The sequence below is a fragment of the Malus domestica genome, chromosome 13 (assembly GCF_042453785.1).
Source record: "Malus domestica chromosome 13, GDT2T_hap1".
In the NCBI taxonomy this organism is placed as follows: Eukaryota; Viridiplantae; Streptophyta; class Magnoliopsida; order Rosales; family Rosaceae; genus Malus; species Malus domestica.
The window spans coordinates 16256063-16270071 of record NC_091673.1 but is presented as its reverse complement, the minus strand read 5'-3'; the positions used below and the strand labels follow the sequence as shown (position 1 = coordinate 16270071).

At 40.2% G+C, this 14009-nt stretch overlaps 2 protein-coding genes across 4 annotated transcripts in view; both read right to left on the bottom strand.

The window, feature by feature from the left end:
• LOC103453124 (cysteine synthase-like) overlaps nt 1-14009 on the bottom strand; it is a 40492-nt gene that overhangs the window by 24274 nt on the left and 2209 nt on the right. The window contains exons 2-4 of one of the 3 annotated variants that reach the window (XM_070811118.1): nt 11264-11571; nt 7060-7445; nt 6659-6973 (exon numbers count right to left, since the gene is read on the bottom strand). The exons of 1 other annotated variant lie outside the window; for it this stretch is intronic. In XM_070811118.1, the coding sequence (XP_070667219.1) occupies nt 7087-7445; nt 11264-11571 (667 nt within the window). In that variant the 3' untranslated portion in view covers nt 6659-6973; nt 7060-7086. Of the gene's footprint in view, nt 1-6658; nt 6974-7059; nt 7446-11263; nt 11572-14009 lie in introns of those variants that run through there. One more of the 3 variants, XM_070811116.1, reaches the window with a different exon arrangement.
• Nucleotides 376-4529, bottom strand: LOC103453121 (FRIGIDA-like protein 4a). Its single transcript, XM_008392669.3, has 3 exons — nt 3075-4529; nt 2027-2202; nt 376-1164 (listed from the first exon to the last, which is right to left on the bottom strand). The coding sequence occupies exons 1-3, from the start codon at nt 3973-3975 to the stop codon at nt 673-675; spliced, it is 1569 nt and encodes a 522-aa protein (XP_008390891.1). The 5' UTR covers nt 3976-4529; the 3' UTR covers nt 376-672.

The window sequence follows — 14009 nt, the reverse complement described above, 5'->3', positions numbered from 1 at the left end:
AGAGAGAGAGAGAGAGCGTCATAGAGAAGAGAAACATATAATCTAATCCAGGTCCTCGCTGGATCCTCTTTGTGAGAATCCGCAGATTCGTGAATTGTATATCGTGCGGTCAAAAATCATTTTAAATATTTTTATTTAAAATTAAACACAAACAATACCTGATAAAAACTATCCACACAATGTACGATGAATGAACACGATTTAAGAATCATCATGATCCTCACTAACAAAATCCGAAGAGGATCCTGTTGGCATATAATCCCCTGATATGTGCGGTCTCAGCAGATATAGGCCCTCGAAAAATGAAGATTTGAGACCGCCATAGAGAACCATAGACAGGGAGGAGAGGCAGAACCATAGAGAACAACGTAGAGAAGCATTAAATAGTCTTTCTACAACTAAACTGAAGAAGAGTTGGTGGTGCCGTGGGTCGATGTTTTAAGTCATCCTAACAACATTTTCACAATGACCTACTACTACTACAGTTTGATCAACATTAGAAATACAACTTCTCACCGTGACGAAGCAAGAAGCATGACGAAATATCATGATTAATACACACATCGCTACCATGAAAACGGTTAGTGATTACAAACAAGCCCATTATAAAAGCGGATGAGATCTCGGGTCATCGTATCAGTGCTTACCGTCTTCATATGAGGTTTGTCATGTCTATCGGTAGTAAGCCGGCTGATAAGCTGGTACCATACCATTGCCATAAGCCCCATATGCAGGATAGTTCATCGGAGGTCCAGGGTATGATCCGGCATGAGGAGGAGGGGGTGCTGCTTCCGGTGAGTATGCATAAGGGGTTGGTGGGCTTCTGCTACCATACATGGTGGGTGGGGAATGGTACGGTGAGAACCCAGCAGGATACTGGCCATGGGAAGGAGACCTGACAAATGTAGGAGGTGTAGGGAACGAAGACACATATGCATTCGTCAAGCGGCCAGCCTTGGCCGGAGGCATGGGACCGCCATTGTTAGCTCGTACTCGTTTGTTGGCTGGTACTACAACTGGCCTTTTCTTCTCTGGTTTCACCTTCTCTAGCTGTTCAAGGCGCTTCTTGAGGTCTTCTGGAGGAAATTCTGCCTCAAGGTTATAATCTTCAATGCACTTGATGACAGCCCGGACCGCTGACAGCTCTTTGCGTCCAGCTAGGTTCTGCATACAAAGAGTTAAGTGATCAAAGAAAGTGCAGTTTTTTCTATAGGTTTAGTTTCTCCTACAACTGAGGGCAGCAAACTTAAGTTCATGCACTTTTAGGGGCATCTTTCCGAAGAAATCAGAACGCAAACAAGGATGTCTATGACTGCACAATGCCTCATCATGAAGAAATCCATCAGAAATACCATTATGCCTCATTTGCAAAACTACCAACAATTTGAAGATAAGGCCACACCAAATACTCGAGCGAACTTACGTTCATTTCTATATGAACTGCCTGCAATTATTGTTGAGAAAACAAAAATTCTAATAGCATCTTGACTACTTAATTGATGCATAAACTGGAAATCATATTCCACCCATATAGAAGAGTTTATTGTCCCAAAACTTGTCAAACTACATACATGTTCCAACAATAAGATGAAACCGACATGGATAAACACTATGAGAGCAAAACTGATGAAATAAAATAGTAAGAACTGTGGGAAAGAAATATGATCATGTTCACATGTAATAATTAGTAAAGGGTAAGATGTTAATATCATGCATATCTTGTAGATGGCTGTCATTCACTCCATTAAAGGAGAGAGTTTTTTGCAAGGGCAGGGGAGTTCCCTCTTCTACTTTATGCACAAACAAAAAGGCATAAGATCCCTTCCCTTTTCTTTCTTCTCTCTCTCTCTCCTCCCAATCATTTGAGAAAGGGGGAGTGGGAAAAAGGAAATTTTAAGGAAATGACGGGGAGTTATGGGAACCAGAAGGTGACACACACACACACACTTTGAGATGCACATTCAGGACTGAAAGTCATGACATACGAGATCAAGAACAAGAACAGATGCAATGATTAAAATAATACCGCAGCTCGCCCAGCGTTATTGGGATCTTCCAAAATAGAAGCCGCAGCTTTCTTAGCATCCTTCAGAAAAGCTTTCAGTAGAGGAACAGGAGGAAACTTGTGCACAAGTCCAACCCCATAGGTGAAATGCACCGCATCAAGCTGCTGTCCCCTGCTGATCAATTCTTCAATCATATCTGCACACATAGTAACAACCTCCAAACATTAAAAATTGGAGAATGGTGCCCTCTTTATTGTATGTATAAAGAACCATATCAAAACATTCCCAACTAACACAGATGACAAGACGGAAGGAAAAAGCAAATCTTTACGAAACTACCACAAGGTCCATGAGTTACCACCGTAATGTTAAAACATTGAAGTTCTACCATCCACAATTTCTGATTTCAATGGAAGGTCAGAGGTTCGAATTAAAAAATGTTTGGGATATAGGCAGTCCAACATACAGTCATGTATGAGTTTTGTTTCTTACAGAAAAATGTGATATATAAAAGAAACACATACCACAGTAATATCCGATTTATAAGGTAAACAGTACATTGGGAACAGCTGAAGAGTAATGCCGATCATATGAATTACTATTAAACAATTCTACAATTTATCATTGGAAAGAGTAGACATTTCGACATAGAAGCCACTGTCGGGGAAATAACATGACCTAAAAATTACACATGTCTCACTCAAAATTTACTAAAGGTCGTACCCAGTGCACAAGGCTCCCGCTTTACGCAGGGTCTGGGAGAGGTGAATGTCGGCTAGCCTTACCCCCATTTATGGAGAGGCTGCTCCCAAGTCTCGAACCCGAGACCTACCGCTCATGGGCGAAGGCACTTGCCATCGCACCAAGTGCGACCTCTTCACTCAAAATTTACTAACCACATATAAAAACCACCACTTCATCATCCTACATATATAGAGCTTATAAAGTAACACATTTTCCATGAACTATAAGCAACACCAAGCAATGGCAAAAGAACTGCATCGAAAATGTTACAATTACAAATAACAACAATAAAAGAAAGGCACAAGTTAGCATTAGGGAACACACCCGGCATTTGCTTGGCGAGGCCAAGCGAAACAGCGAGCTTCGGCATCTGCTTGCGCCAGGCTGAGCTAACCACAAGCTTCCTGTACAACTCAACATCCTCCTCCTTCACAATCCCGAAAGTCACCAAATGCTGCAGGAACGTGTGCACATCAGGAGTCTTCACGTTCTCTATGCCGCCTCTCTCCTCCAAGCTGGCCTTCCAGGTCTCGGATATCTCGATGGCGCGTTGCTTCACGCTCCGCGTCACCAGAAGCCTCTTTCTCCCGATCTTCGGGTCCATCATCACCGGAATCAGTGACTCGAGCAACAGAACGCAGGCCCAGCCCAAATCGTTTCCCCTATCGCTCCTCTCCACTCTCTTGTCCACCGGGAACACCTCCGATATCGCCTCTAGCACGAACTTCGCCGGATCGACACAATCGCCCAAAGCCAGAGGCATCTGCGACCTCAGAGCCTCCAATTCCTTCTTCCTCGCCGTCACGAACCTCCAAAACCCTCCAGAATCCATCTTCAAGCACAACGACTTGAGATTCATCAGCAACCCCTCGCCGTCGTCCACCTCCCCGTACTCGTCGTCGCTGCGGGCTCTCTTCAACACCTTGAGCGCCGCCTCCTTGCTCTTCTCAACCTTGCCAAGCGCGACTTCGAAGATGTCCCTGATCGAGACCTCGCGCTGCTCGAGCTCGTCGAGCGAGGCCTTGGTCTCGTGCTCCAGGGTCTGGATTTTGAGCTTGATGGCCTCGGATTTCTTCAGGAGGTTCTGCTCGAGGGACGAGAAGTGGTCGGAGAGCTCCTTCCAGAGGAGAGTGCAGCTGGTCATGAGAGAGGTCTGCCGCTGGAACTCGTCGAAGCTCGGCGGAGTCGACTCGGTCAACTCGCCGGGATCGGGGATCGACCCCATGATCGTCGTACGGTGCAGTCAGCGGCCAAAGGGGAACAAGATATGGTAGTGAGAGAAAGGAGAAACCCTAGAATTCGGAGGTAGAGAGAGAGAGAGAGAGAGAAAGCAAAACCTTAAGCAGTGAGCTTAAGCTAAAGCTAAGACAGCCGGTGGACAGGAGAAAGAAGAAGACATTGCGCTGACGTGGGTGAAGGAAGGGTTGACACGTGCGGAGGCGTCTCGAAAAGGTGACTAGAGTGCGCTGGTGGCGGGAGGGGAGGGTGCGCAGGATAAGGGAAACGGTAAAGTGGGAGTAAGAGGGGAGGATGACGTAGGATAAGGGGGTGTTTGGATAAGGGTATTGTGCTTTCCCGGAAATCGAAGCTGGATCGAGGGAGAAAAAGCTGGAAGAGGCGGGTGTGGGGGTGGGGCAGGCCCACTGAGAGCACCACATGGGAATAGGAATAGAAATAGGAATGGGATTGGATTGTGAGATAAAGTGCCGGATTATGTAGTCGTGCATGTATGTGAACAAACAATGACCGCATGCGCGTCATGATGAGTCAGCCGTCTGTCACACATTCATTATCTACGCTTCAAATGTTTTTTGTGTGCTTCGAGTATTCGGTTCTTTGCATTTAAACAAAAATCCAATGCTTAAAACGTATTTAGAGTCTTCCATACTTCCATCTTCGTGTGTAAGCAAAAGGAAGTTTGTTAGGTTACGTTATTCACGTGATATAGTCATTATTCCATGATCATATATGATAATAGTTTTTTTATTGAATAATTACATTTCAAAAGTACATACTTATATGTTAAGTATATTCAAACACAATACATGCGCGATGAAAATTCTTAGATATTAAGTATACTTAAATATTAAGTTGAACAATAAAAATTATTAACTTCAACAAATAAATGCGCGATGAAGGATTAAAAAAATAAAATAAAACACTCACTCAAAGTCACTTCAAACGCAATACATACCATCCATACTGGTCATACGCATACATACAAAATAGAAAATAGGCAATTTTACATTATTCGTCCCTTAGTGTGTCGGGCATTTCATTTTCGTCCTTGTAATGCAATTTTTATCTTTTCCAAATTCGTCTTCATGCTCAGCAGTCAGCACAGATATGGTTCATAGCTATGAAGATTGACATATGAACCTTAGAAAGCTTGCCATAGCAGGCGATGGTGGGCAACTACACAAAGTTACAATTGTTTCAGGGAACTTTAACGAAATATTCCTGGTACTGTTCATTTTAACGAAAAACCACATTTTTACACTAAAAAGTCAATCCTAGTACTATTTACTTTATCATTTATTTTGTTCTTATCATTAAAACTCAAAGTTTTCAAGCCATTTTCATTAGTTTTCCTAATGTTTTATCCTGCGCACCGGGTCGTGTGCATGGGTTACACATAACTCGGTGCAATCTAATAACATTATAACGATATTTCAATAATTCAACGACTGACGACACTGACATGGATTGTGCATGACTTGATTTTATTGTTGTTGTTATAGTGATATTATGGGTTCAAATAGTTATTGTTATGACGTCAAATTATTGTTGTTGACAGCGTTGTTATGGGATCATTAAATTGAGCACATGTAGTCTTGTGACGTCTTGTATTACTGACGTTGCATCAAACATTACAATAGCGTATGCTCGTGTTATTTAAGTTGATTTGCCTAATATCATTACATAATGTAACTACTTTACGAGTTCATATTTTAGAAGGGTCTTTTATAAGTAGTCCTTGAAAAATTCCTACAATATCAAGATAGTCTTTAAAATTAACTAATAGTATCAAGATAGTCTCGGAAAATGAAATTATTTCATATAATACTTGGATATGAATGCCTCAAATTAATATGATGCGTTTGTTAAAATTCCGCCAAAATTTTGTTTGTATGTTAATGTGCCACACATTCTCATTAAGCAGTGTAACATAGTGAAAAATAAAAGAATTAATATGAAAATAATAACAAAAAAGAAGTATAAAATAAAAAAAGAAAAAAGACCATCATTGATTCGACTGCAGAACCATCATACCATCGTTGTTGTCAACCTTCCCCCTCACCTCCTCACCATGACCGCACCAACCAACCCCAACTCGCTTCCCTTCAACCCAACAGCCAACTCATCCCAATCTTCGGTTGACAGTGACACCAAGCCAGCTACAACCGCCAGTCCCCCATCGCAACCCCTGATCCCAACTTTGAGACAGCGAGCCAATCTATGAACGAAAAAGTTTTGAGACAAGCTTGGATGACGTCTTCGGCTCGATCATTGCAGCAATGGTCTTTGGTGGACGATGATCTTCCTTTGCCTCGGCTCTCTCTCCTTGGTACCAATTTGAGTCTTCCACATCGTGAAAGTAAATACGGCTTTTAAATTTTTTTTTTTTTATGTAATCATTTTGAATCTAGTTTGTAATGATTTTAATAACTAAATCGTTAAAAAAAAAAAAATTCAACCATCAACTGCTACGTTGTGGGATTTCCAAATTATAAATAGAGTGGGTGTAAATTAGCTGTATAACTAACACACAGACAAAGGCTTCAATGAATCGGGCTTTTGCGAGTGGGTGGGGCAGAGGAACTTCAACCCTCTTTGTGTCACGTGATTAACCGATTATTAGGAGCATTGAGCACGTGACACTGAAGCCCATGGCAAATGTTGAGCAATTATACAACCAACATGTAGCCATTAAACGCTTACTATTCACCAAATAAAAGTTACTAAGCAATTATTGGCTGCCATACAAGTTGTTCATCTCAGAAACCATACAAATACAAGCGCTCGTAATAAATCCTTTTGCTACACTGAATTCTCTTGCTTTATATCCCAACACACCAAGAGCTGTAGCACGAAAAAACTCCGTCCAAGAATGATCGGCAGGCATCCGAACGGGCTTCACGCCTCGGCCTTGCGACATTAGAGAATGCTGCTCGTATATTACGTAGAGCTTCCATCACCTACGATGCCATGAGACGGGATGGCTGAACCCAAACAAGGAAACGAAAAGGCCTTGAGGTTGATGACCATATGGTGTTAAAAGTAATAAATGGCATATATTAAAACGTACATCGATACCTTGAATGTTACCACGAATCTACTTGGATGACTTGTACTCCCTAAGGCTTTCGATCACGGCCTTCTTTCTTGTGTCGAAATCAACTTTGTCAAGATCATAAGCTGTTCCGAGATAGCCATATAGGATCCTCTTCTTCTCCCGCGTCTTTTCATCAAACTTGACAAGGTTTGGATTGTTATCATCATCCCTACTGCCCAGCGTTGGCGGCTGTACACGAGCCCAGCCCCTGCGCCCATGATTTTCCTTCTCAAAGAACTCTGCCATTCGAATGGCATCCTTTAGGCCTGCTTCGTCACCGGAAAACTTAACCAGAGTCATACCCAAATGACCATCTCTACCATATAAGGATTTCGACTTCCCACTTCCAAATCCAAGATCTGTTTACCAGAAATTCCATGAGAAAACATGCAACTTGTCAAAAGGACCTAATCAATCCACATGAAATGTCATGATAATGGCTGCCTACAGCCATAAAAGTGCTTAAAGTAGCCCCCATGTCCCTATCGTTAAGAACCATTAAGAAAACGGCTTTGTTGATGACCACCAGACCAATGTCAAAATGTTCCAACATGGTACAATGTTAACATACCATATATACTTGTGACTCGATTAACCCGAGTTGCCAAACATATAGAAAAAACAGCGTAGAGCCTCAAACGCTAATATATCAGACTAACAACAATGACAGACTGCAAATATCGATTGTAACATACATAAGCATAAAAGATCCAGTCAAAGAATGATAAACTATCAAAAACCCAACAAAATAGAAAGTATTATATGTTAACGGCAACACCACCTTTTCACCCAGCCTTTCCTCGACTTGGTTCCAAACCCAGATGTATCACCTCAAATTCTCCTAATATAATGTAGTATGCAACAACGTAACTTCTTCATATCCACTGAAAAGTAAACTATAAATACAAACTTGTGTGCATGTATCACAAGGGACCAACTCTCCGCCCAGGCTAAGGTCACCATCGTAATCCTATTCAACTGGCATCATGTTGCATTTGACTGAAAAGGCTAGGACAAACTGAAATCTTATGTTATGCTGCAGAAGTTAGAGAGTTGGTAAGGAACTGCCTAACTAGCAACCAAGCCTATTAAACAAGCAAAAGCCATTTACCAAAAGGTTAAAATCTAACGTTAGAGTTATCCTCTCGAGTTTATCTAGGTTCTATCTATGAAGGATCTGCAAGAACATTGCTCGTTCTGCCAGACAGTGCCCCTTGTTGGTTGTCTCAGTTCAGTAAGAGATCTATCCACTATGCCACTTTTGGCTGAACTGGGTTGAAGTTCAAGTCCATGGACTTGGAGGATCCGAAGTTTATTATGTAGGATAAAAAATTTGGCAAAAAGATGGGGGAAAGGATGTGATAAGAGGTCCAAACCCACTTAAAACCACTGGTTTTCAATTCGGTTGCAGGTGTAGGTGAGGGACGAAAAGTTCTGACAATAGACACAAGCATTCTTCCCCCTCAAGATCACCCAGCATGAGACAACACCCAAACCATCAAATAGGAAACTAACACATCCTTTCATTTCATGACAAAACAAAAAAAAAAAGTTTCAACGGAAAATTTAAGACAAATTGACAGAGATTGGAATTCAGATGCAACCAAGACATTTAGCAAGCTACAACTAGCTACCGTAGCCTTTAGAATTCTTGGTTCTTGATGATCTTTGATATTGAAGCCCAAGATCCCGGTAATCCTCACAAAAAAATCTTTGTTCTTGATGATCTTTGATAATGAAGCCCAAGATCCTGGTAATCCTAACCCTGATTCCCTCATTGTTAACCAGCACTAAGAGCGGTTGTACAGGTATGAAGAAAAGCCATGCCTATGTGTCGGGATTATTTCATTCACCACACAATTTAAAATGAAGAAATCAAATCAAATAAGAAGGGTTGTAAAGAAAATGCAGCTATAAAAAGTAAGTACAACATTCTAGCTCGACTGAGATAAATTAAAAAATTTGGTCTGAACTGGATCACAGAGGTAGTTATTGCATGTCCCAAGCAATGTTTTAAAAGGCTCGCCTTAGGGCGCGCCTTGGCGTCCTCTAAGGTTGGGCACAAGGGCTGACGCCTCTGTTTTGATGGAGTAGGCGAAAGGCTCCGCCAGAGACGCCGAGGCGGTGGAGGCGTGCCTCAAGGCGTCCAAACGCCTTGTCTGCCCTTTTTTCTTTTCTTTTTTTTTTTAAAAAAAAAAAAAAAAAAAAACCACCCAAACCCAAAATGACACCGTTTGGGTAAGGGTTTTTAGTTTTAATCCAGAAATCCGTCCATACGGGGACCATACCTTTGATCGTCCTCTCCCTTCTTCACCCTCTTCTCCAGACTCCCGCGCGCCAGAACACAGCAGCCGCCGCCCACTTGGAGCAGCACCGGTCGCCATGCCGCCGTCACCCCAGCGCCGTCAACAAGCCCACAATTCCCCAATTTTAAAGGTTAGGGTTTTTTTTTTATTTTTTTATTTTTATTTTTTTATTTTTTATAACTGGTGTGAATTGTGAGTCTGTGATGTAATACTTTTGGCTTGATATGGGAGCAATTTGGGATAGGGGTAGGAAAGAGGGAGCTTTCTGGGATAGGGCTGGGTGCGACATAAATCTGGAGCAGTGGACATAATTCTGAGGAGCAATGTGTATTCATAATTCTGGGGTAGGAAATAAATCTGGAGCAGGTCTTTTATTTCTTTTTAAACCTGCTTTCACCATCTGTACTGGGGAAGCTTTTCTGACGCCACTAATGACTTAAAAGTATATGATGACACAGTACAAGGAAATTGATGACATACCGTACAAGTTCATCTAGATTTGGCAATGAAGAGGATGATGTTGCCTTTGATTTAGATGAAGAGGATTTGGATGAATGATTGATTTCTTTGTTTGTATTTTGATTTAGATGAAGAGGATTTGGATGAATGATTGTTTTCTTTGTTTGTATTACCTTTTGAATGATGAAGTTGGATGATATTACCTTCGAATAATAAATTTAGATGATATTATCTTTTGAATGACTATAGATTTGAATGATAAATTGAGAATGGATGTTTATTTTACAAAGTATTATTTTTATACAATTATATGTATAATATATAACAAAAAATTAATCCCGTGAGGCTTTGAGGCCTAGGCCAGGCTTACCCTCGGACGCCTTGCCCATGCCTCATGCTTTTAATACATTGGTCCCAAGTCACTAGATCACAGAATTAGGAACTAATCTGTCTAAAAGTAAAAGCAAGAAAATGGTTAACAATGTCAAACTGGTCCAAGAAAAAGGCAGGGGGTGGTGGCAGACTGAAAAAGGGTGATATAGGACTTAAAACTTAGACCTCAACAATAAAAAATACACGATGACTACTACGAGTACAAACCATAGGCGGAACCATTAAAAGTGAAGAATGAGGTTCAACTAATCAAAATTCCTCCCTGGTGATTAGAGGGCAATGCAATAATAACAAAGTGCATGAATTAGGAACCCTACATTACGCTCAGTTTGTCGCATGCTCATCTCAAGCATACTTTAATTGCCACATAGAGAACACAAGTATCGCACATAAAAGAAGATTATATGGAACAACTAATCTCCACACGTCATATAATCCCTGCAAACTACAGTTGCAAATGCATTCTGTATTTTCCATTAAGCTCGACCTAAGGCCATTCCAGTAAGATCAAGAAGTCCCGATAAAATATATAAAACAAAAAATATCTATTATGAAGGGAGGCACTAATACCTCACATGGACCAACTAGACCTTCCCTTTCCATACTCAATCAAATAAACTGTAAAGGGTGACAGGAAACTAAAGGTACTAGCACGCATGGCTTTTCTTTTCACCTCACCTCCCAGTAAGCCCTATGAATATCCTTGCGAGATACTATGGCTTATTCTATGCCACATTTTTTAACCTTAAGTCCCCAGGGGGTGGATAACCTAGGAGTAATATTCTATGGAATAGGCATGCTTCATGCTGTATCTAAGAAAGGTTGACTCCATCCAATATAGATGTCAATCTATTAAAATGGTCTCTGAATATACTATATGCATTTAAAGATTCAAAGGAAGGGCTCACAGCTAAAATAGGACGCGTACAGAGCATTTGACCTGGGACCAACCTCTCCAAAGAACATTCTGATAGAAAAAAGCATAAAGAATGACACATATGAACTATGAAGGAGTATACCTCTAATATTACTATCCATTGCTTTATTGCCCAAACCCTCCATGCGGCCATCTTTACTCTTTCCCGTAACAGTATTATGAATTATCACCACAGGTGGCCACATAATCAGATCATCCACATTTGCTGCTGCTGCTTCAGCAGAAAGAAACTGATACGCCCTTGAGTTCTCGGGAGGCTTCAAGTAGTCCCAACCCATTAGAACACACAAAGCCTTGTGGAACCCCAGGTGATCCACGCGCAAGTCAGCACTATCATAGTTGTAACTGTGCATGATGAGACTATGCATATCTGGAAAATCTTTAGAGGACCTGAAATAATGCATATCAAGGGAATTGAACAATGTATTTCAGGTTTACCTCTTAGATAGCATTAATGCCCTACAGCTTCGAACTCAAAAGGGCAATGAAGAAGATGCATTTACCAAGGCAATTCATGTGAGCTGATATCATTATATCATCATGTGTAAAGAATCTAAAGATGCATTTTCTTAGTTTCATAAAATGATATTACTTAGATATTTTCATTTAATGAAAGACCTTGAAACAAGGTAAATATTTTCATTTAATGAAAGACCCTGACACAAGGGAACAAAAATATGTGGAAAGAAGAAAATAGTAAAAAAGATGCCACCCAACAAAATCCTTTTCGACTCACATACAAGACAGAACTTGGATGTCAATAAGGGCATCAACCAGTCTGAACCAGTCAGTAGCAAAATGTAGAGCGGTATCTGATTCTTTAGAGTGGGGAAACAGAAAGGAGATGTATGCATAGGGAATCCTTATCAATAAATTAGCTCAAAACGCATAAGGGAAGTTATGGTGTGCACTGTGTAACCAATCCCAGTCCACTATATCCACTAACCAACAAAAAAACAGAAGCAGAGCAAACCAGAATAGGAAATGGAACCAAGTGATATCTAGTAAACCAAATGTCACAAACAAGTATTAAATAGCAATTATAATTCATCCTCACATTTGCTTTGCTCCCATCAATCACAATACCAGATCATTGAAAAGCAACAAGTTCTTCTCAAAAAGAGAAAGCAAAGATAGACACTTGGGGACAAAAAATCTACCGGGTACTTAGAAGCCTGATGATGTAGGAAACTAAATAATAAACAATGTAACTCATTGCAGAATATTCTTAATTCCATAACAAACAGGAAAGTAAATGCTAATATCGTAGATACTATTGTGCATCATCTGAGACCAGAGAAAAAAAGATAGTATTGGATATTTACATATGGATTCATCCTGGTATGGCAAGCATACCAATTTTACACCAATGTTGTGTGAATACAGTTCAAAATATAAGCTATTATAAACTATCGAAATCCTACTAAACAACAACCACATGTGCATGAGCTTCCTTGTATAAATATTCTCACAACGAACAAAATGGGTTCCAACAATTCCAAAATACCAAAATAAAGATTCAATCGAACAAATTCAGCCTCTAGACTTGAACAGCTCATAAAGAAAGAGCTAGTGCCCATTTTGCCACAAGTTAGACAGCACTGGTAACAATCTAAAAGAACTGTACAGACACAACCCACTCTCTTATGAGAACAGAGCATGAATCAAATCGAATGCCCACACCCTATCAATTGCACTGAATAATCCTGGATCTACGCTGGGATGGACTGAGACTTGCCCAAGTCAAATATATTTCTTAAGGGCCAGCTCAGCCCATCTGAGTCTTAGCCTGACCTGACAACAGTCAGTAACATCAAAAGAAAACCTCATCTCAATCAGCTTTACGCTAAACCAACCAGGTCGTTTGAGCTACCATCCAACTAGTAGTCTTAAAACCTACAAATCATCACAGCCATATATGTCCAAACCTTTAGGAATAATGAGCAACCACCTTCACTATAAAGTATAATCGAATATCAGATAATATGGGCATATACATATAGTGATAGTAAGGTCGTACATAAATAACAACTCTTTCATACACAATAAGTAAAGGATCAATGATTCTCCAAACGCTGTCTGGGTAGATTTCTAAAGGAAATCTAAAAAAAATAAAATAAATAAAATAAAAAAAATAAAAAAGCAAAACATGAAAAGAAAACGAACTTTAGGAGCCACTCATTCTCCCCTCTCGCTTGGCACTTTCCAGGAGGTAATAAACTATTTAATCTGTAACAGAAAATATACAGCACCTCTTACACATCAATAAAAGGACCCACTGATACTCCAAACTTCGTTGGAGCATAGATCCCTAAAGAAATCTGGGAAAAGCCTAAAGCAATGAGACTCTTCCTTATCCTAAACACACATTTAGAATTCCCACAGCACAGTAATGATATATGTATAATGTTCCTACGAATCATTCGTGATTCTTTCACATATGCAAGCAACTTCTTGGTATTCTCACAAACCTACTTATCATTTTAAAGGATATCGAACAAAATTTTTTACTTTGCGTTGAATGGCTAGCATCAGGTCACCATCAAATGCCACCACAACAATATACTTACCAACTCTATATGAATTTACATAGAAAAGAAGCATCATATGTGTATGTGCACAAATCTTAACTAATAATTATCAATAAAGATAACTGATGAACTAAAAATTAAAAACAGAAACCCATTAAAGCTTCTAACTAGTCGACATTACATCCATTGAGTTCTTTGACATAGCCTTGCAGCCTTCAAAGTCAACTAAGCACACTTTGCTATAATGTTCACTTGATAGTTGATACATAGAATTGCAGCCCTCAAAGATTAGATTCT